The 20,554-nt window shown below is 52.0% G+C and overlaps 1 protein-coding gene across 1 annotated transcript in view; it reads right to left on the bottom strand.

Annotated features, from left to right (window-relative positions):
• The window catches only part of KCNIP3 (potassium voltage-gated channel interacting protein 3), a 96,144-nt gene that overhangs the window by 62,593 nt on the left and 12,997 nt on the right, over positions 1–20,554 (bottom strand). The window contains 1 exon segment of the mRNA NM_001075612.2: positions 17,592–17,757. Within this exon segment, the coding sequence (NP_001069080.1) occupies positions 17,592–17,757 (166 nt within the window).

Raw genomic sequence — 20,554 nt, 5'->3', positions numbered from 1 at the left:
CGTTACGAGCTCTGACTCTCTCTCAGCATTTCCTTTACCAGACTGGGTCCCGAGGTACACGGGGGCCAAACAAAACATGATGAATTCCTCTGACTTCCACTGGAGTGCGTCAGACCTAAGCTGGACCTGAGGTGGGCTTCCCTGGTAAAGGATGGTAACGGATCCGCCTGCAATGCAGGAGACCCAGGTTGGATCCCTGGATCGGGAAGAGCCTCTGGAGAAGGGAATGGCTACCCACGAGGCCTGAGGTGTATAAAATTTTGTTTGAAGGGAAGGAGAGGAAGGAGAAAATGGGTTCCTCTGAGTCTAAAGAGTCTGGGCCTCCTCCATCTGGACTAACCAACTGTTATAACTGGGTATAACAATGACAGGCCCAGAATCCACGTTTGTCTGGACAAGCGCATGAACCTAACCAAAGATAATCTTGAATTACAGTGGCCACAGTGGAGAACTTTTAACCTAGATGAACTTGTCCACTTACAAAACGCCGTAGGGAAAAATCGGTCCCAAACTTCTCCAAAACAATGAGATGCATTTTTTCTTTAATTGATGTGCAGAAGTTTCTAAGACAAAATGAATCAAAATCGTCTCTTTTAAAGAGTTCAGTACTGCCAGGAATATTTCCTGTGTGTCCCAGCTAAAACCTGAAGATAAGATATTGGAAATGACTTTCTTTAAGAGACTTCCCTGGTGGATAAGGATCCCCTTGCCAACGCGTGGGATACGGGTGTGGTCCCTGGTCTGGGAAGACTGCATATGCCGTGGAGCAACTAAGCCCACCCGCCAGTTACTGAGCCCACCCGCCAGTTACTGAGCCCGTGTGCTGCGCTACTGAGTCTCGTGCCCTAGAGTCCGTGCTCCACCAGCAACAGAAGTCACCGCGACGAGAAGGCCGTGCCCTGCGATGAAGCGTGGCCCCTGCTCACAGCAACTAATTAATTAATTTTTATTTTTGGCTGCCCTGGGTCTTCATTGCTGCGAGAGAAAGCCCCCAGGGCAGCCAAAAAGAAAAATTAATTTATTAATTTTTAAAAATTGTTGTTTAAAAAAGAGAAAAGAAGAGCTGTATGGTCAGAAGTTGGCTGGATTAGAGACTGATATTCAGGGCCGATGGGAACTTTTTGAGGCCTTCCTACCCAAGCTAAAATAGAACTATACATACAGAGGGAAAGACAGCATTCTGAAGCCTTTGTGGAACAATGCATTGAAATGTTCCAAAGATACAAGCAGCTCTAAATCTAAAATATAGAAATTTTTAAATTTCCATCTTAGTGGGAAATCTTCTCCCTGGTATAAAGAAGCAAACTGGATGGGTGGATTCAGCCCTTGACATTATTATTCAGGCAGCAACGCAATTCTTTGAGGAACTGCAAACAACGGCTCTGGCCTTTCAAGTTGCCTCTTTACAAGAACAGAAAAGCAGCTTCAGAAGCAGTTCAAAGCTCACCCGGTCTTTTTACCAATCCCCAGGGAGAAGAACACGGAGCACCAGGAACCAGCTCCAGGGAGGGACTGAAAACACTTCTGCCTATTGCATTTCCTTCTGTTGGCGTCTCCAGGGGAAACAGCCCTGGATGGGATGCTTTACTTACATGGAGAAGAGACCAAGCTAGATGCGTTATGATGGTGGAGACTGGCCCCCACGGCCCCCCTCTCCTGGCACCTGGCACAGGGCAGCTGACCTGTGAGCACCCCTCTCATGCCACAGTGGAAGAACTCTGCCCCCTCCCCGCAGAGGACGGGTAAAACAGTGAGTGGCCAGCTGCCGTCGAATGCACGAGCCTTAAAAAAAATAGTCGCTCAGTCGTGTCTGACTCTACGGCCCCATGGACTGTGGCCCACCAGGCTCCTCTGTACATGGAATTCTCCAGGCAAGCATACTGGAGCAGGTTGCCATTTCTGTCCCGACTCAGGGATCAAAACCAGGTCTCTTGTACTGCAGACAGATTCTTTAAGCAGAGACAAAGGAACACTCAAAAAATTAGGCAAGGAGGGATTTTTCCATACAAGGTGAAAAGCCCAGCACAGAATGTGAGACCTCTTTTTTTTTTTTAATTACTTATTTGACTGCACTGGGTCTCAGTTGTGGCCTGCGGGCTCTAGTTCCCCGCGCAGGGATCAGACTTGGGCCCCCCCGCGTTGGGAGCTTGGACTTTCAGGCACTGGACGACCAGGGAAGTCCCTGTGTGGCCTTATATCTCTTGGTAAAAAAGTGTTCCAGGCCCAAGGCGCATTCTCACGCGGCCGAGTGAGAGCATCAAAAGACGGCATATGAGGCTGCCCTCCCACCAACGAAGGTAAAATACTGAAACATTTATTACTGAACACGGGTTTACATATTTTTGGCCTCTTATTACAGAAGGATGAAAGATATTTGGGTCTGTTAATAAACATGTTTTGTGCCACACTGGAAACTTCACTGTGGACAATATGCTTCTAGAAATTATGAAATGTATTAATAAGTTTGCCAATCTACAGAATGCTGGCATAGTAGTCCATAATTGCTAATTTCTTAGTTTCACTAGAAACTAAGGTTTCTAAGGGTTAAGAAATCTAATCAGTATATGTAAATGAAACTATGAGAAATGATAAGAGAAATGACTGTATACAATAAAAGTAGGATGTGTTTTGGGTAAGAAAAGGTATAAAAGGGGGAAATGCATTTTTAAGGGAAAAAAGTTATTTTGTTTTCAAGTAGGATAACTGGTTGTTTTAGAATGAGAAATTGTTTAAGATTTCTAGAGATCTGATATGACCTGGCATAATATAATCATAATTCTAGTTATGATCTTAAAATGTTGTATGTCACAGACAGAATAAAAATTCCTTGTCAACTGCATTATAAAGAAATCTCATCAGCTATTTAGCCATGGTCACTTTTAAGTCTTTTGACGTTTACAGACAGTGATGGTTTTACTCTGATGCTTTTGCAAAAGTGCTTCCTCTTCAAAGAGACTTATGGAAAGAATTCTTTCAAGTACAGATTTCTGATAACTTGAAGATCATAATAGCACTGCACTAAATCAGAATGTTCAGAACGCTGCTGGAGAAAACTGACGAATTCACAAAACTACTGACCGAAGGTCAAGCATTAATCAGGAATTAATTGCATGGTATTAGGGGAATGTAAATTGGTACAGACACTTTGGAAAACAATATGGAGATTCCTCAAAAAACTAAAAATAGATTTGCCATTCAGTTCAGTTCAGTAACTCAGTCATGTCTGACTCTTTGCGACCCCATGGATTGCAGCACGCCAGGCCTCCCTGTCTATCACCAACTCCCAGAGTTTACTCAAACTCATGTCCATTGAGTCGGTGATGCCATCCAACCATCTCATCCTCTGTTGTCCCCTTTTCTTTCTGCCTTCAATCTTTCCCAGCATCAGGGTCTTTTCAAATGAGTCAGCTCTTCACATCAGGTGGCCAAAGTATTTGAGTTTCAGCTTCAACATCAGTCCTTCCAATGAACACCCAGGACCCATCTCCTTTAGGATGGACTGGTTGGATCTCCTTGCAGTCCAAGGGACTCTCAAGAGTCTTCTCCAACACCACAGTTCAAAAGCACCAATTCTTCGGCACTCAGCTTTCTTTATAGTCCAACTCTCACATACATACATGACCACTGGAAAAACCATAGCCTTGACTAGATGGACCTTTGCTGGCAAAGTAATGTCTCTGCTTTTTAATATGCTGTCTAGGTTGGTCATAACTTTTCTTCCAAGGAGTAAGCATTTTTAATTTCATGGCAACAGTCACTATTTGTAGTGATTTTGGAGCCCCCCAAAATAAAGTCTGTCACTATTTCCACTGTTTCTCCACCTATTTCCCATGAAGTGATGAGACTGGATGCCATAATCTTAATTTTCTGAATGTTGAGCTTTAAGCCAACTTTTTCACTCTCCTCTTTTACTTTCATCAGGAGGCTCTTTAGTTCTTCTTCACTTTCTGCTGTTCTTCTGACAGTTTCTAAGGGTGGTTCTTCTGACACTTTCTAAGGGTGGTGTCAACTGCCTGAGGTTATTGATATTTCTCCCAGCAATCTTGATTCCAACTTGTGCTTCCTCCAGCCCAGTGTTTCTCATGATGTACTCTGCATATAAGTTAAATAAGCAGGGTGACAATATACAGCCAGTCTGTTGTTCCATGTCCAGTTCTAACTGTTGCTTCTTGACCTGCATACACATTTCTCAAGAAGCAGGTCAGGTGGTCTGGTATTCCCATCTCTTTCAGAATTTTCCACAGTTTGTTGTGATCCACACAGTCAAAGGCTTTGGCACAGTCAATAAAGCAGAAATAGATGTTTTTCTGGAACTCTCTTGCCTTTTCAATGATCCAGCAGATGTAGGCAATTTGCTCTCTGCCATATGTTCCAGAGTTGCCATATGATCCAGCAATCCCACTCATAGGCATATATCGAAAGAAAACTCTAATTTGAAAAGATGCATGCACCTCAGTGTTCACAGCAGGAGTATTTACAATAGCCAAGCATGGAAACAACTTACATGTCCATCAACAGGTGAATGGATAAAGAAGATCACACAGTGGGATAATACTCAGCTTTATAGCTGAAAGAAGGAAATAATGCCATTTGCCCCAACATAGATGGCCCTAGAGATCATCATATTAAGTGAAGTAAGTCAGAAAGAGAAAGACAAATGCCATATGATATCACCAATATGTGGAATCTAAAATATGACACAAATGAGCTTATCTATGAAAAAGAAACAGACTCAGAGACATAGAGAACAGACATAAGGTTGCCAAAGGGGAGGTAGGGTAAGGGTGGATGGACTGGGAGTTTGGAGTTAGCAGATGCAAATTATTATACATAGGGTGCATAAACAACAAGATCCTACTGTATAGCACAGGGAGCTGCATTCAGTATGCCATAATAAACCATAATGGAAAAGGAAAGGAATTAATTACATGAGGATGGAAGTGCTGATGGGAGCAATTATAATTTTACAACTTTGGTTGAGAAACTGCTGATTTTTTTTAATAATTTGTTTTCCAGATTAAAAGAACCCTGTTTCTTCTTTCTTTTAAGTAATCTATATCACAGAAATTTGGTAAAGTATACTTTTGTAAACAAAAATGGCATATATTTATCCTTTTCTCTCTACCTGATCTCTTCAGAATTTAGACACGTATTGAATATTCTTAATTAATATAGGTATATATATATATATACACACACACACACACAAGGGAATAATACTCAGCCATAAAAAATAATGAAATAATGCCATTTGTACCAACATAGATGGCCCTAGAGATGATCATACTAAGTGAAGTAAGTCAGAAAGAGAAAGACAAATACCGTATGATATCACCTATATGTTGAATCTAAAATATGACACAAATGAGTTCATCTATGAAAAATAAATAGACTCACACGCATAGAGAACAGATTTATGGTTGCCAAAGGGGCAACTGTTTAACTGAACTGACCTCTTCTCAGGACTAAGAGACTGGTTCGGTGAGATGCAGCCAACTACCAACTCAGTCTAGACTGTAAGACTTCTGGGATAAACTTAAAAGGTGAGGAATGAGGGGTAGGAAACTATGCCCCTTCCAAATATGCCTCTTTGACTTAGGGGTTATTTTGAGCCAATAAAGTGGTTTCAGATAATAGTACTGCTTTAAATTACCTGCTGGCTGAACAAGGAGGAATCTGTGCCATAGCAATGACCTCCTGGTGCACTTGGGTCAACAACTCTGGTATAAAAGAAACTCAAATACAAGAATTGAAAAAATAAGCCACTGGGCTAAAAAAAAGGCTGATGCCTTTTCGGGTACATTATTTGATTTACTTGATACCAACTGATTTGGCCCTAAATAAGAAGTATATTCAGACTTTTGGTATTAACCTCTTGACAGTCACCACTGGAGTCTCCCTGGTGGGCTGTGTGCTCTCAGGGGTCTTAAATACGAGTCTGAGTTCCTGAGCAGTACATCAGATGGTCTCACTGAGCTTGGAGTGACAGAAACACGGTGGACAATGAGATGAAGAGCAGAAACAACTCTCCGTGGCCAACAGCAAAACCTAGGAGGTGCAGGATGAGGCGCATCACCTGAGGGCCACTGAGAATGACAGGAATTACAAACCGAAAATTTTTTATTTACTTTTTTTTTCTGGCCACACATGGCTCGTGGGATTTTGGTTCCCCGACCAGGGATCAAATCTGGGCCTTCAGCAGTGAAAGCACCCAGTCCTAACCACTGGACCATCAAGGAATTCCCAGTAATACCAAGTTGTTGGTCAATCTCTTATGCAGGAGAGGATGACCAAAAGGGAGGAATTGTTAAAGCAACTGAACAAGAGGCCAGGGACTTCCCTGGTGGGCCAGTGGTTGAGAATCTGCCTTGCAATGCAGAGGATGCTGGTTCGGTCTCTAGCTGGGGATCTAAGATCCCACAGGCTTCGGAGCAACTAAGCCCGTGTGCCACAACTAGAGAGTTCCTGCACCCCGGTGAAAGATTCCGTGTGCTGCGACAAAGACTCGGTGCAACCAAATACATAAATAAGTTAATTAAACAAACAAACAAGAGGCCATTGGACTGAGGTGGCTTTGATGCCTTGGTAGCTCATGCAAGCAAACCAAAACCTAAAAAGCCAGAGTGAACGCACCTGAATCCAAGAAAAGGCAGCTTACGAGCAACCAATCACAGACAGACAACTAAGACAATGGCTTAAGCTGCAGCCAATCAGCTTCTTTGCTTTGCTTCTGGCTCTTTATAAAAAACCTCCCCACCGGCTCTCTTCACGGGTATGCTCCCAACAACCTGGCTTCCCAGGGGGCTCAGTGGTAAAGAGTCTGTCTGCAATGAGAGACGGTTTCCATCCCTCAGTCAGGAAGATCCCCTGGAGAAGGAAATGGCAGCCCAGTCCAGTATTCTTGCTTGGAAAATTCCATGGACAGAGGAATCTGGTGGGCTACAGTCCAGGGGGTCGCAAAGGGCTGGACGCGACTGAGCGACTAAGCACAGCACAGCAACACCTTTGGTTTGCTGCTGCCGCACTCAAATAAATTTGTGAAATGTTGAATGTCCTTTCACCTTGTAACAGCCACAAGTGGCAGAGCTAAGGTTCTTTGTTGTTTAAACATTGTTTTCAAAATATAGAAATAAAACCCAAGAGCATGGCTGATCTCCTGGGCCCTGCTGGGGCACTGTCCAATGCCTGCGGGGCACCTGACTGGCCAGGGGAGCAGAACTAAGCGGTGAAGAGCCCCGACGTTTCACAAGCCTGTAAAGCTGAGAAGACGCGATGGCGTCCTCTCCTCTCTGGGGGAGAAGATAACCGCACAGGTGGTGGCTTCCGCCCTGAATCTTTCTTAGTTTCATGCCTGAGCAATAACATGTCCATGTTTCTTTTATTTCCAGCCCCTCTAAAAATCTGTTTCTTTTTTGCTTTGTCACTCTGCTGGTTGCCTCATTAAGGACTTCAGTAGGACCTGACACATGCTGTCTATTTGTAGAATGATATTTTTAACACATTGAGAAGGATGCTTTGACAATTCAAGCCAGCAGTGCCCACCTTTGTCTGTAACCTGGGGCCTCTGCTGCCTCATTCTGGAGCCCAAGCCCTCTCTCCTGGCCCCTCCTGGCCTCTGCCCCGTCCCTGCCTTGTCCCTGGGAGCCCTGGGCCTGGGCACCTGTGGCAAGGTGTGATAAAAGGCCCAGAAGTTGAGGCCCTCCCCATCTTGGTGTGGATTGCACGTTTGACATGCAGGTATTAAGTGTGACTTTTCCTGTTGGGTTTGGGCAGAGGTCAGCAAGGCCAAGACCAGTTCTGCAGGTCACATGAGGGGACTGAGAAACTGACTCTGTGACTCATCCTCTTGGCCCCACCAGAGGGCAGAGAAGAAAAAGGCTGGCGAGGCGAAGGGAGGGAAGGTCCTGGAAAGGCCGGCTGGTGTGCTGGGGCGTCTTCCCTCCACCCCTCTCCCCGTCCAGGGGGCCTTTGGTCTCTGTCCAGTTGAAGGGCTTCTGGGAAGCCTGTAGGCATCTGGGCATGTGTCCCCGGAGTCTGGGGGATGCAGGGCCAGGCGGGTGTGACTCACACCTGGAGGAGGTTAGGTGATGGTCCTGGCTACACTGGCCAGAGGCAGGCAGGAAGATGGCAGGGACCTGGACACCTATGCAGCGATAGTCACGGAGGCAGAGGGCACGTTTCTGCAGGGTCACTCAGACCCTGTGGAAGAGAACTAGGGGTCTGTCCTCCTCCAAGAAACACTGCCTGGAGAGGGGAAGTCTCAAAACTTGGGAGTCGAGGCTAAGCAGCTGCTGGGTGGTGGCACTGACCTGGCCACCGCTCTGAGCCAGAGCATTGCAGAGGAAGAGCAAAGATGCTCAGAGGTGACTGTGCCCTGCCCTCCTGCTCCAACCTGAAGCCTGAGACGAGTCAGAAGAAGGGATTCTGGGGTGAATGACAGTCTGGAGCTACAAGGCTTCCCGGAGCACCCACTAACACCTGAAAGATGACCACTGGAGGAGCACAACCTTTTATGCAAAGGGCTGGAAAGAGCAACTGCACAGAGCAACTGAAAGAGTCAGAGGTGATAAAGAATCACGCTTCCTTCAGATTGTTTTGCAAGTTGAAGTCAAGTACTTGTGTTTTAGCAGTTGCCCCTGGCTTAACTCCTCGCTCCCTGCCCCCAGGCAGCCCCTCCCACCCCAGCTAGGCTGTGAATCCCAGAACCAGCAGCCTCCAGAATTGGAAGGGGCTCAGACGGAGACCAGCATCCCAGCCTCTGATTGTCGTCAGACGAGGGACCTGAGGCCCCTGAGGCCCAGAGGCAGACTGCAATCTTCGGTGACAGAGGCCCACAGTATCCTCCTTCCCTTTCTAGAAAGACTGAGACAGAGGGAGCGAGAGAAAGCAGCCCTGAACCTGCCAAGGTATCGGGCAGGTAAAAAGATTTAGAAAAGATGCCTGAAGCCACCAGCAATGAAGACGTCCGTGGACTGAAGCTCCACTGAGCAAGGGTGCCCCCTGGCCCTCGCAGCTGCCCTGTGGAGCAGGTGCTGTTCCGTCCACTCTGGTTAGTGAGGAGGGGGCGCGGGGTGGCCAGGAGAGACGCTCCAGGTCACCAAGCAGCAGCGGCGAGTGGGAGCAGCTAGCAGTTTAGTTGCTAAGTCGTGTCCGACTCTTGCAACCCCAAAGACTGTAGCCCGCCAGGCTTCTCTGACCATGGGATTCTCCAGGCAAGAATACTGGAGTGGGGTGCCATTTTCTTCTCCAGGGGATCTTCCAGACCCAGGAAGCAAACCTGGGTCTCCACCGCCAAAGCCTTGGTGACTCCAGGCACCTCCTTCTGCCCCTGGGTCCACCCCCCAGACGTCTGTCTTCAAGGACCAACATCTTCAAAGTTTTGTCCTCCTGGAAAACAACAGCCTAGAGAGGGGAAGTCTAGCAACTGGGAGGCAGGAATTAGCGGCATCGTGAACAGAGATGGGGTGGGAAGTGGCGGGGGGCGGGGCGGGGGGGCAAAATTCCCCTTCTTTTGAAAAGCTGGGGAGTGACCCTGGGCTCCCATTCCTGACAACAGCACTGGCCCGAATGCTCCCTGGAAGCCCCTAAGGTTGCAACCGGCCCCCTCCTTAAATGCATACTCCCATCTGAGCTCCCTCTGCAAACCTTCACTGTATCAGAAGCCTGCCTTTATGCATTTATTTGGCTGTACCAGTCTTCCATCTTTGTTGTGGCATGCAGAATCTTTAGTCGCAGCTTGCGGGCTCTAGTTCCTTGACCAGGGATCGAACCCGAGCCCCCTGCATTGGGTGGGGAGAGTCTTAGCCAATGGACCACCAGGGTAGTCTCAGAATCGTCTCTTCTATTCCAAGAGTTTTATTACTGCTTTTGAAAGTTTTAAACCATTATTATTTGACTGATTTTTGAGATGATGGATTATATATTCAATTTTCATTTTTATCCTTAAAACATCATTCGTGAGTTTGACAAGTACTTGGCGCACCAGGCTCTCTGCCCCTCGAGCACTTTCCACACACAGGCCTTTACACAGGCTGGCTCGTTTTCTCTCATCTATGCTGTAGATGTCATATCAGTCTTTGATGCAGGAGCAGAGGAGTCTCCAGAAAGGGAGGGACAAGAGGAGAAGACCCCAGCAATGAGTCGGTGTGTACAAGGCAGGTAGGCCGGCCGGAGAGCGCCGGCTCCCTCCTGCCTGGGATGTACCTGAGTCCATGAGCCCTGCAGAGGAAGTCCCCTCCCACCCGCTTTCCTCCCCAGGCAGACGGGTGGGGAAACCCCAGCTTGGTACTCACTGCCCACCTGTCACAGGACAGGACTCTAAGGCTGGGGTGCCTTCCTGTTCTGCTTTCAGGACCACCTCCACCCCCCATCAGCCCTGCCCCATTCCTGGAGGGCACGGTTTTAAGCCCCAAGCCTGCCCCTTCCGGCACCCTGGTCCCCAGTCCAGCCCAGGCAGTCCTCACCTTGAGCCAGGTTCCCCGAGATGAAGCGGAAGAAGACGCTGATGATGTCACCCAGGTGCGTTGTGCAGCCCTGCTGGCACTCCTGCAGCCTCAGGGCAGGGTGCCGAGCTGGGCCAGGGGTCTCCCCGCGCCCCGCCATCCTGGGACCTGGTCCAGGGACCCCTTGTTCTGCCCAGCCCGCCAGCCTCTCTGTCCCCTCTCTGCCTGCCTCTCCCCAGCCTGAAGGCGCTCAGAGCGCGCTCTCTCTCCTCTGTCTCCTGATCTCAGTGCCCATCCTGTGGGTCTCAGTCGCCCCTCCGTGTCTCAGCCTCTCCGCCCTGTCCTGTCCTCCTTGTGCTCTGTCTTCCCCTCCCCGCTCTGGCCTTTCCCAGGACCGCCTGCCCCCCAGCCAGCCCTTCACCTTGCACCTGACCCTGGCTCCTCAGGACCTGGGTGCTCCCTCTCCCAGGAGACAGAAGGGCTCCTGCAGCTTCCTGGGCTGGGAGGGTGTGAGGGCGGGGTGGGCCCTGTTCCTGAGTTCCGCCACCACTGGAGGAGGTGCCCTTGTGTGATTTTCAACTGAGGGTGTGATCACACTGCAAAGGGGCCCTATCCAGGTCGCAGGACTTCTAGACAGCCAGAAAGGGAACTTCCTTGCCCCCACCCGAGTCCCCGCCTGGGAGGCTCAGGGGCCAGGGACCCTGGGCAGAGCTGGGGGAACGGTGGGAACCTGACCTTTGGCTAGCTCTTCCCCTCTGACCTGTGCTCACTGACCCCAACCCCAAGCCCTGCTGGCACCTCTGCGGAGTAGAGAAAGGGGAGGTGGGAAGGGATCCTTGTTGCTGACGACCCCGGCCCGCATCCTGGAGCTCGCAGTGTGCACAGGCAGCTTGCTAAGGCCCGTCTGGGCATCCAAACAACCCCATGCGGTGCGTGTGACAGAGAACCGCATGTCAGCATTCTCCTCTGCTTTCTAACCTGCAGAATTCAGGTTGCCTTGGGGGTGCAAATGTGCTCAGGTTTTTTTTTTTTTTAAAGGCAATCCTCACCCCTTCCCTGCAGTCAGGGTGGCTCAGTTCTGCCCAGCAAAATATAAGCATAAATCTTCCAGAGAGTTCTGTGAAAGTGCTGCTTTCCCGATGTAGGCACTCCCACTTCCTCCTTTCCCCTGATTTTTCCTTTCTCTTGTCAGGAGCAAAGCCATGATGGCTGGAGCCAGAGCAACAACTGAGGGAAAATGCACACACACACACACACACACACAATTGCAAGACCTTGACTCCGATATCCTCAAGCTGCTAAACCAGTGCCAGCCACTGCCTAGCCCAGGTTTCTCAGACAGGAGATACTAATACATGCTCCTGTCTAAATGAAGCCACTGTTGCTTGGGGTTGCTGTTGCATGCGAGGGCAGGCAAGTTGAAATATTCCAAGTGAAAGGCAAACTGTCACACCTTGTACTCTCAGCCAGTGAAAGAAAGTGCAGCGATTGACGGGGCTTCTCCAGTACCACCGGGAAGGGCGCGGCTCCGGCACAGCAAAGGCTGTGCAGCAGGTCCAGCCTCCAGACAAGCAGGTCTCCCCTTGGGTTGATGACCCAGCACATTCGATGGCACACAGTGTGTCTAAGAAAAGTTAGGATGCTCTGCTGGGGCCAGGGCAGGCCCCAGTAGAAGCTATGGTTTTGAGCAAAACCAGGCTTGCTTTTTTTTTTTTTTCGGCAAAAATCTCTTCTTCTTGTGACACTATTTTTGGCTCACTCCTGGGCCGTCAGGGAGATGGAATCTCTGACTGACACCAGGTAGCCCTGAGACCTCAGTTGCCTGTCAGGAGCTGAGCATTTAGGACTTCCCTGGAGGTCTAGTGGTTTAAGAATCCACCTGCCAATGCAGGGGACACAGGTTCGATCCCTGGTCTGGAAAGATCCCACATGCTGCAACCAACATGCTGCCTGTGTGCTCCGCGACAAGAAAAGCGTCCACGATGAGAAGTCTGCAGACTGCAATGGAGTAGCCCCTGCCCCGCAACTAGAGAAAGCCGGAGCACAGCAATGAAGGCTGAGCACAGCCAAAAATAAACAAACATACAAATTAGTAAATAAAACCTTAAAAAAAAGTAGAGAGGGCCGAATGTCCATCTCTCCCCCAGCTCTAAAGACACATGCGTGTACAGCACTCCGCCATCACACAGGTGCTGAGTATGAGCTCAGGGTCGGGGGTCCAGAAGCCCCAGGTAGGTGCATGTTCTACACACGGGCTCAGACCGGCAGATGCTTCACTACCGGACCACTGGGGAAGTCCTGGCGTCTCACTCTGAAACGTGACGTCGAGTATATCTTGGTCTTTCAAACGCATCAAACTTCTGTTAGCCTGTATTTATATATGCTTATGTATTACAGACAAGCTAATTTACCTTTCTGGCCCTATTCAGTTCAGTTCAGTTCAGTCGCTCAGTCGCGTCTGACTCTTTGCGACCCCATGGACCGCAGTATGCCAGGCCTCCCTGTCCATCACCATCTCCCAGAGTTCACCCAAACCCATGTCCACTGAGTCGGTGATGCCATCCAGCCATCTCGTGCTCTGTCGTTCCCTTCTGCTCCTGCCCCCAATCCCTCCCTGCATCAGAGTCTTTTCCAATGAGTCAACTCTTTGTCCCTGTACCTTTCCTTTTTTGAAAGGTGTTATTATTATAATTATTATTATTATTGATGTGGACCATTTTTAAAGTCTCTGTTGAATGTGTTACGACCTTGCTTCTGTTTTTACGTTTTGGTTTTCTTGGCCAGGGAGGCATGTGGGATCTTAATCCCTCAGGCAGGGGTCGAACCTGCACCCCCTGCTTTGGAAGGCGAATTCTTAACCATTGCAGTCTGCTGCGCTGCCAGGGAAGTCCTCCCCACACACACCTTTCTACTACCACTTTTTAAACCAGGGGTGCTGGTGGTGGCAGTGACTTTGTGATCTTCCACGGGGTCGACAAAACCCCAGAAGAGATGAGCACCTCCTAGAGATGGAAGCAGTGGCCGAGAGCCCGGGTCTCCATCTGGGGGAGGGCGCAGGACTGTGTCCCTTTATGCAGGGATGGCCACACTGTCATGCAGGAGCGGCTGCAGCTCCAGGGTCCCTGCCAGAACGGGTGGGGACGGGGGGCGTCCCCCACAGCAGCAGGCAGGACCCCGGCCTTTTCCCATCCAGGCCTCTTCCTCTGGTCCTCTAGAGTTTCTGCAAAGTTCCCAACAGCCTAGAGCAAGTGCCTCTCTGCTTACACCAGCCCGGCTGGACCCAGGTTACTCTGTGGATGGTGTTACTATTCCAGGCTTATAGTTAAAAACACCCAGTCTCACAGGCTTCATGGGAGCCAGACTTGAGAAACAGGTTGGTCTGATTGGTGGCTCAGCTGCGTCCGTGGCGAGGCCGCCTCGCATCCTAATAGGAAGGACTTTAAGATGCTGGGGAGATAAGCAGAGCAGCTCAGAGTCCCAGCCTCTGGGTCACTGAGGATGGGCCCCTGGTGTTGGGGGGGGAAACACTTCTGGGCCAAGGACGGGCGCTCCTCCTGAGTGGGGTGGGGGCCATGGCCCTCTCTGTGCTGCCGGGACCTGGGTCTACCCATCTTAGAGACCACCCCTGCTGACCTGCTGCCAACCCCATGCTGAGGCTCTTCTCAGCCAGGGCTGACCCCCCGGGCCGCAGCAGCCACGGGCCTGGCCCTTGTCTTCGTGCACCCCAGCCTCTGAGTCCCGCACACTCCTGCCATGTCGCAGAGGCTCAGGACACCTGTGTGTTCCACTGAGCCAGACCCCTGCTCCAGGGTGTCCCAGAAATCGGTGTCTCGGGCACCACTTCTGCTGATGGAAACCATGCCCACCAGCCATGAGGGCACAGTGCCCTGGCCACCTGCCCGCCTTCGGGAGGCCCTGGCCCAGGACACCCAGCCAGGCCAGGCTGAGCACGGGGACAGAGCGGTGCTGAATGGCACAGCTGGCCTCTGCACCCAGAGCCCGGGAGGCTCCCAAAGGAGCAGAGAGGCACCTTGCCTGGGCACAGCTGAGCGTTCCACGAGAGCCCTCGGAATGACCACATCAACAGTGCATCCCAGAGGGACACGCAAGGGAGCTGTTCAGACTGTGGCGCGAGGCCTGGGAGCAATGCCCAGTGGCTAGGGGGGCAGGCTGGGGGTCTCTGCTCCTCTGCTGCCAAGAGTGGCTGCTGCCTCCATAGACCCTGAGTTACCCCCATTTCCCACAGCTCCCGAGAGAAAAGGCAGGGAGAGTGCATCCAGGTGGGCACCCTGCCTGCAGCGCATGGAAGACGCCCCGGGTCAGAGCCCTCACTCAGCCCTGGCCCGTGTGACCCATGGACTCTTGTGACCTTCCTGAACACTTGCTCTCTAGGTTTAGTAAAACAGTGCGGCCCTCCACGCCTGCCCCACACAGCTAAGGGCACGTTTTCTGTGCCCCGCATGCCCCCTCACGGCCTGGTAGGGTGTCTGGTGAACAGGTCGCCAGGGGAATGGCAGGGCTGGGCAAAGCCCTTGGTGGTGTCCTAGGCTGTGCACCCCTTCCCTGCCCCCTCTGCCTCCTGGCCGAGACCAATCATTCAGCAAACACTTCCACACAGCTCTAGAAGGAGCTGCAGGGAACAGACCCTGCCATCCACAAACCCACCTGAGCTAAAGGTGGGACCTGTGGGTGTGGTCCCCTCTTGTGACCCTGGACACGCAGCCTGTTCCCTGGCTTGCTCTTCCGCGTGTCCACCCACAAGTAGGTGTGCAAGAGGCCTCAGTGCAGGACACTCCAGCACTGTCCTGAAGACCACAGCATGCCAGATGTTCCTCCTGGAAGGTGGAAGCTGGGGCTCAGCAGGAGAGAGTCCTGGGGCCAGGGAGAGGGCTGCTGGGTGGAGAGGACCCAGGACGGAGCGAACCAGACACGGGTCACCGAGGGGCTGTGAGGTCACAGGAGGAAAAGGAGCCTGTGCTGCTGCCAGGGAGACCTTGAGAATTGGAGCCTTGAATAAATGGATAAAGAAGATGTGGAAAATATATGTGTTCACTGGAAGGACTGATGCTGAAGCTGAAGCGCCAATATTTTGGCCACTTGATGCGAAGAACTGACTTACTGTAAAAGACCCTGATGCTGGGATAGATTGAGGGCAGGAGGAGAAGGCAGCAACAGAGGATGGGAAGGTTGGATGGCATCACCGACTCAGTGGACATGAGTTTGAGCAAACTCCAGGAGACAGTGAAGAACAGGGAAGCCTGCTGTGCTGCAGTCCACGGGGTCAAAAAGAGTCAGAGATGACTTCACAAGGACACAATGGAATATTACTCAGCCGTTAAAGAGAATGACATCCTACCATCTGTGGCAACCTGGATGGACCTAGAGACTGTCATACTCAATGAAGTAAGTCAGAAATAGACAAATACCGTATATCACTTATATGTGGACTCTAAATACAAGGCATATGCACTTATCTGCAAAATGGGAACAGACTCACAGAGAGAACGGACTTGTGGTGGCCGCGGCTCAGGGGTGCGACGGAGAGAGAGTCTGGGATTAGCAGATGCAAACTGTTGCTTATAGGATGGATAAAAAAGGAGCTCCTACTGCGCAGCACCGGGAACTGTTCAATATCCTGTGATAAACCACGATGGGAGAGAATATGGGAAGGAATGGGGAAGGCAATGGCGACCCACTCCAATGTTCTTGCCTGGAGAATCCCAGGGACAGAGGAGCCTCGTGGGCTGCCGTCTGTGGGGTCGCACAGAGTCGGACAGGACTGAAGCGACTTAGTAGTAGTAGTGTGGAAAGGAATATATATGTATGTATGTGTGACTGAATCACTCTGCTGTGCAGCGTAAATTAACACGACATTATAAATCAACTACATTTCAATCAAATTAAAAATTTGTGCCTCCAGTGAGGTCACGTGGGGTCTGTCAGAGCAGACTCAAGTCCTCTAGGCGCATAGGACTGGCCACACGAGGTCGCCACTGCTCACGTCTGCTCCTTGTTCCTACCCTGATGGAAAACAAATTGCTTTTACTCTGCTGCAGAAAAAACAGTCCGTGAAGGTGTGAGCTTCCCAGTTAAGCTGTTTGCATGAACTTTTAGTGACTTCATGTTTCTGCTCCATCGCGAGAAGTGGAGAACCCCCATGGACCTCACACGTGTTCACAGGCTTCAGGGCCTCCACGGAGGCTGCTATGGAGAAGAAAAAGGCCAGAGGAGGGTGGCAAAGCACCACAGATGGCAGGGGTTCTGGGAAGCAGATGAGTGTGCTGTGGAGTAGGGGTGCAAGTCAAGGACAGGGGCCTGGCCTGCACACATGGCTGACCCCCCACCGTATCAAGCCTGGGATGCTGGGGGTCATGAATGTCCCCATTTTCCAGTCAAGGAGACTGAGTCTCTCTGGAAATCACAGAGAGTGTCTGAGACAATGAACAAGACACAGCACTCAGGGGTCCAAGTCCGCACCTTTTCCTTAAAGTCAAAGAGGCAGACTCTCAAGCACGCCTTGTGTGTGTGGTCATGGGAAGTGTGCGTGATACGTGTGCCTGTGTGCGGTGTGAATGCCTGTGTGTGCCCACAGGTTTTAGTGGGTGTGTATGAGTGTGAGTGTGTGGTATGAGCACATGTGTGTGAAAGTACGGGGCTGCACCAAGTCCCTCCTGCACCACTTACTGCATCACGGACACCCAAGTGCCCCAGCAAGAGCCAGGCTGCTGTCTGTGCTGCCAACGCCCGGAGCGCAGCCTGCGGTACACGGCCAGCCCTCGGGCTGTGCAGGCAGGACTGAGGAGGCCGAAGGCCGGGCCACCTCCTCACCAGGCCCCTGTAGCGGGGTATCAGCCCCTCTTTTCACCGAGGACTCAGGAAGAGTGTGATGCTAAAGGTCCCCCAGCCGGCAAGGCTCTGAAACCCCTTTCCATCCTCCTGGCTGGGAGAACCCCAGTGAGGGCCCAACACTCCCTGCCTCCCTGGGCCCTGCCTCGAGCTCTGTGCCCCGTGGGGCACGGACACCAATGCACAGGGACAGGCGTGAGTGAATAGAAGCCCCTCCCTGCAGAGGTCCAGGCTGGGGTCCTCAGGTAGGTCTCTGAGCTCAGGACAGACACCCACCCTCTCCCCAGGGGGCCCAGCCCCTACCTGAGCCCTGCGGGGCCGCGCTGGACAGGATCCACTTGACCAGGCAGCACCGCATCAGGGCCTGCCGGGTGAGCCTCGGCCGCTGCCACTTCACGCCCTCCTTCTTGCTCAGTGGAGTGCGCCCGGGCTCCCCCAGGAGGCTGCCGTCGGACACCTTCATCACCTCCTGCAGCAGGAACAGGCAGAGAGACCGTGAGCCCTGGTTCACCAAGGGCACCTGCAGATCGTCCCCTCCAGATCCTCCTCCTCAGGGAGGTCCTTCACTCCACACAGGCCCTTACCTTCCGGGGGCGTGTGAGAGGAGCCCCCTGGCCCACTGGACGATTCCCAGGGCACCACTGCCCCCGGCGTTGGTCACCTCCTGCCCCATCTCTCAACCCTCCCCCTCTCTCTCCAAGAAGCCTCTGTCCCTGCATGGCAAGGCCACCTTGCAAGCGCAGTGTCCGCTGGTGATCCAAGCTGGAGGAGTGGGCTGAGAAGGATGTTCAAGGCCACTGTGGGGCTGGGCACCCTCTGCTCGCAGGCACGCTCCCTGCCAGCCTCGCTAGGCTGATCTGTGAACACACACTCCCTCCACACAAGCCCTGCTCATGCTTTACGATCCAGCTAACAGGGATTCCCCAGATGGTCCAGTGGTCAAGAATCTGCCTTACAACACAGGGGACATGGGTTGAGTCCCTGGTGGGGAAACTAAGAACCCACGTGCTGCAGGGCAACTAAGCCCTCGGGCAGCAACTACTGAAGCCCGTCCATGCCCTGGAGTGTGTCCTCTGCAACAAGAAGCCGCCACAATGAGAAGCCTACGCATCACAGTTAGCGAGTATTCCCCACGCGCCACACCTAGAGAAAGCCCGCACGTAGCAATGAAGAGCTCGTGCAGCCCCAAATAATAATGAATAGATTAAATAAAAATGTGAATGTGTTAGTCGCTCATTCGTGTACTCTTTTCGACCCCATGGACTGCAGTCCACCAGGCTCCTCTGTCCATGAGATTCTCCAGGCAGGCATACTGGAGTGGGGAGCCATCCCCTGCTCCAGGGGATCTTCCCCACACAGAGATAGAACCCGGGTCTCCTGCACTGCAGGCAGAGTCTTTACAGCCTGATTCACTAGGAAAGCCCAAGATAAAAATCAGTAAAACTTTAAAAAAAGATCCAACCAGAAAGCCATCTCCTGCATGAAGCACCCTGGCCTCTAAAGCTGCGGGCGTTGGGACTACCCTTGCATCCACATCTCCACCACGCATGGACTGTGCAGTGGTGACTTGCTGGAGGAACTCCCAGCTGAGGGCAGGGTCCGTGGGCTTCTCCACTGGGCACCTGCTCTGGCACATGATGGGGCCCTTGGAAGGAGGGAGGTGAGGGTCCAGACTGGCTTATCAACCTCCCCAGCACCCCAACACAAGTCTGTATGTCAGTCAGAGATCCCAGTCCAAATCCCTCAGTGACTAAGCCCAGAGAGGGGGGTAGATCCACACTGGGCCACACAGCAAAGTCGGGCCTCCTTGCTTCACTCTAGAGCCCTCAATATTTTTTGCGTTCGTGCTCAGTCGCTCCGTCGTGTCCGTCTCTTTACGACACAAAGGACTGTAGCCCGCCAGTCTCCTCTGTCCATGGGACTCTCCAGGCAAGCATACTGGAGTGGGTTGCCGTTTCCTGCTCCAGGGGATCTTTCTGACCCAGGGATTGAACCTGGGTCTCCTGCATTGGCAGGCAGATTCTTTACCACTGAGCTACCTGGGAAGCCCCTGATTATTATTATTATTATTTTACCTTGAGGCAAATAGAGGCTGCAGAAGGGCCTGACGACTTCCCTGGGAGGGGGCACGTGGATGGAACCCACCACTCTACACTGCGTAACCATCTGCAGAAATAACTCAGACAACTGGTGGATGGAGTCTTGGGGCAGGGAGCTGCGGGTGAGTTGTTGAGATGCTGGGCTGTGAGCCCCACCGAGTGTGGGTCAGGAAAGGACAGCCAGCGGGCACAGTGGACCCCAGAGCTGCAAGACTTGTTTTCCTGCATTGATAAGTGGAGCACTCTCACCTGGCCTGCCCTCCCGTAGCCCGTCATTGGCCCAGCATCCTCAGCGCCCAGGCGGGCAGCAGGGTGGCCCCTCTGGGCATCTGCTGAGTCTGACTCGTTGCCTGTGCGTCATGCCCCCTGCTCAGGATGGCTGTGCCCCAGTTGTGCCTGTCGGGTCACGGCCCCAGGTCGCCCCCAGGTTCGCTGTACTCAGTACACGCGATGTGAGTTCCAGGCGCGGGAGGAAGCAGCGCCCCCACGTGGGCCCTGGTTCTGAGTGGGTGGGCGGACTGGCCAGGATGATGGTGGTGATATCCTTCCAGGGCCATGGGATTTCACTACATTTACGCGTGCTCAGTCACTTCAGTCGTGTCCATCTCTTTGCAACCTCAAGGACTGTAGCCCACCGGGTTCCTCTGTCCATGGGACTCTCCAGGCAAGAATACTGTAGTGGGTTGCCATTTCCTCCTCCAGGGGATCTTCCAGACCCAGCGATCCCACCCATGTCTCCCGTGACTCCCACATCGTAGGCAGACATTTATACGGTCCTGAAAAGTATATGAGTGTCTGAAACACATCACAAACAGATGTACATTCGGGCAAGTTCTGCAGATGCAGAGACTCCAGCACGGCCCCTGCGATGGGTGGGTTCTTGGGTACAAGGACCAGAAAAATGCACCCAGGTGGATGGTAACTGGAGAGGAATCAATGGTGGGGGACCCAGGCCATTCGCAGCCTCCCCGGGACAGACAGAGCCAGGCTTGGAAGACAGACCAGAGCAAAGAGCAGGCTGACGGACAGCCAGACCTCAGTCATGGACACCCGGGGGCCAGGACAAGGACCTCTGTTGCTGCTGGCGCGGCCATCCAGGGACACTGGGCCTGGGACCCCCCACTGGTGTCACCACCCTGTGGGAGTCTCGGCTGAGTCACTGGCTCC

This window comes from Bos taurus, chromosome 11 (assembly GCF_002263795.3).
Source record: "Bos taurus isolate L1 Dominette 01449 registration number 42190680 breed Hereford chromosome 11, ARS-UCD2.0, whole genome shotgun sequence".
Classification (NCBI taxonomy): domain Eukaryota; kingdom Metazoa; phylum Chordata; class Mammalia; order Artiodactyla; family Bovidae; genus Bos; species Bos taurus.
Note: the sequence above shows the minus strand (reverse complement) of the source record. Positions and strands in the feature narration are given on the sequence as shown.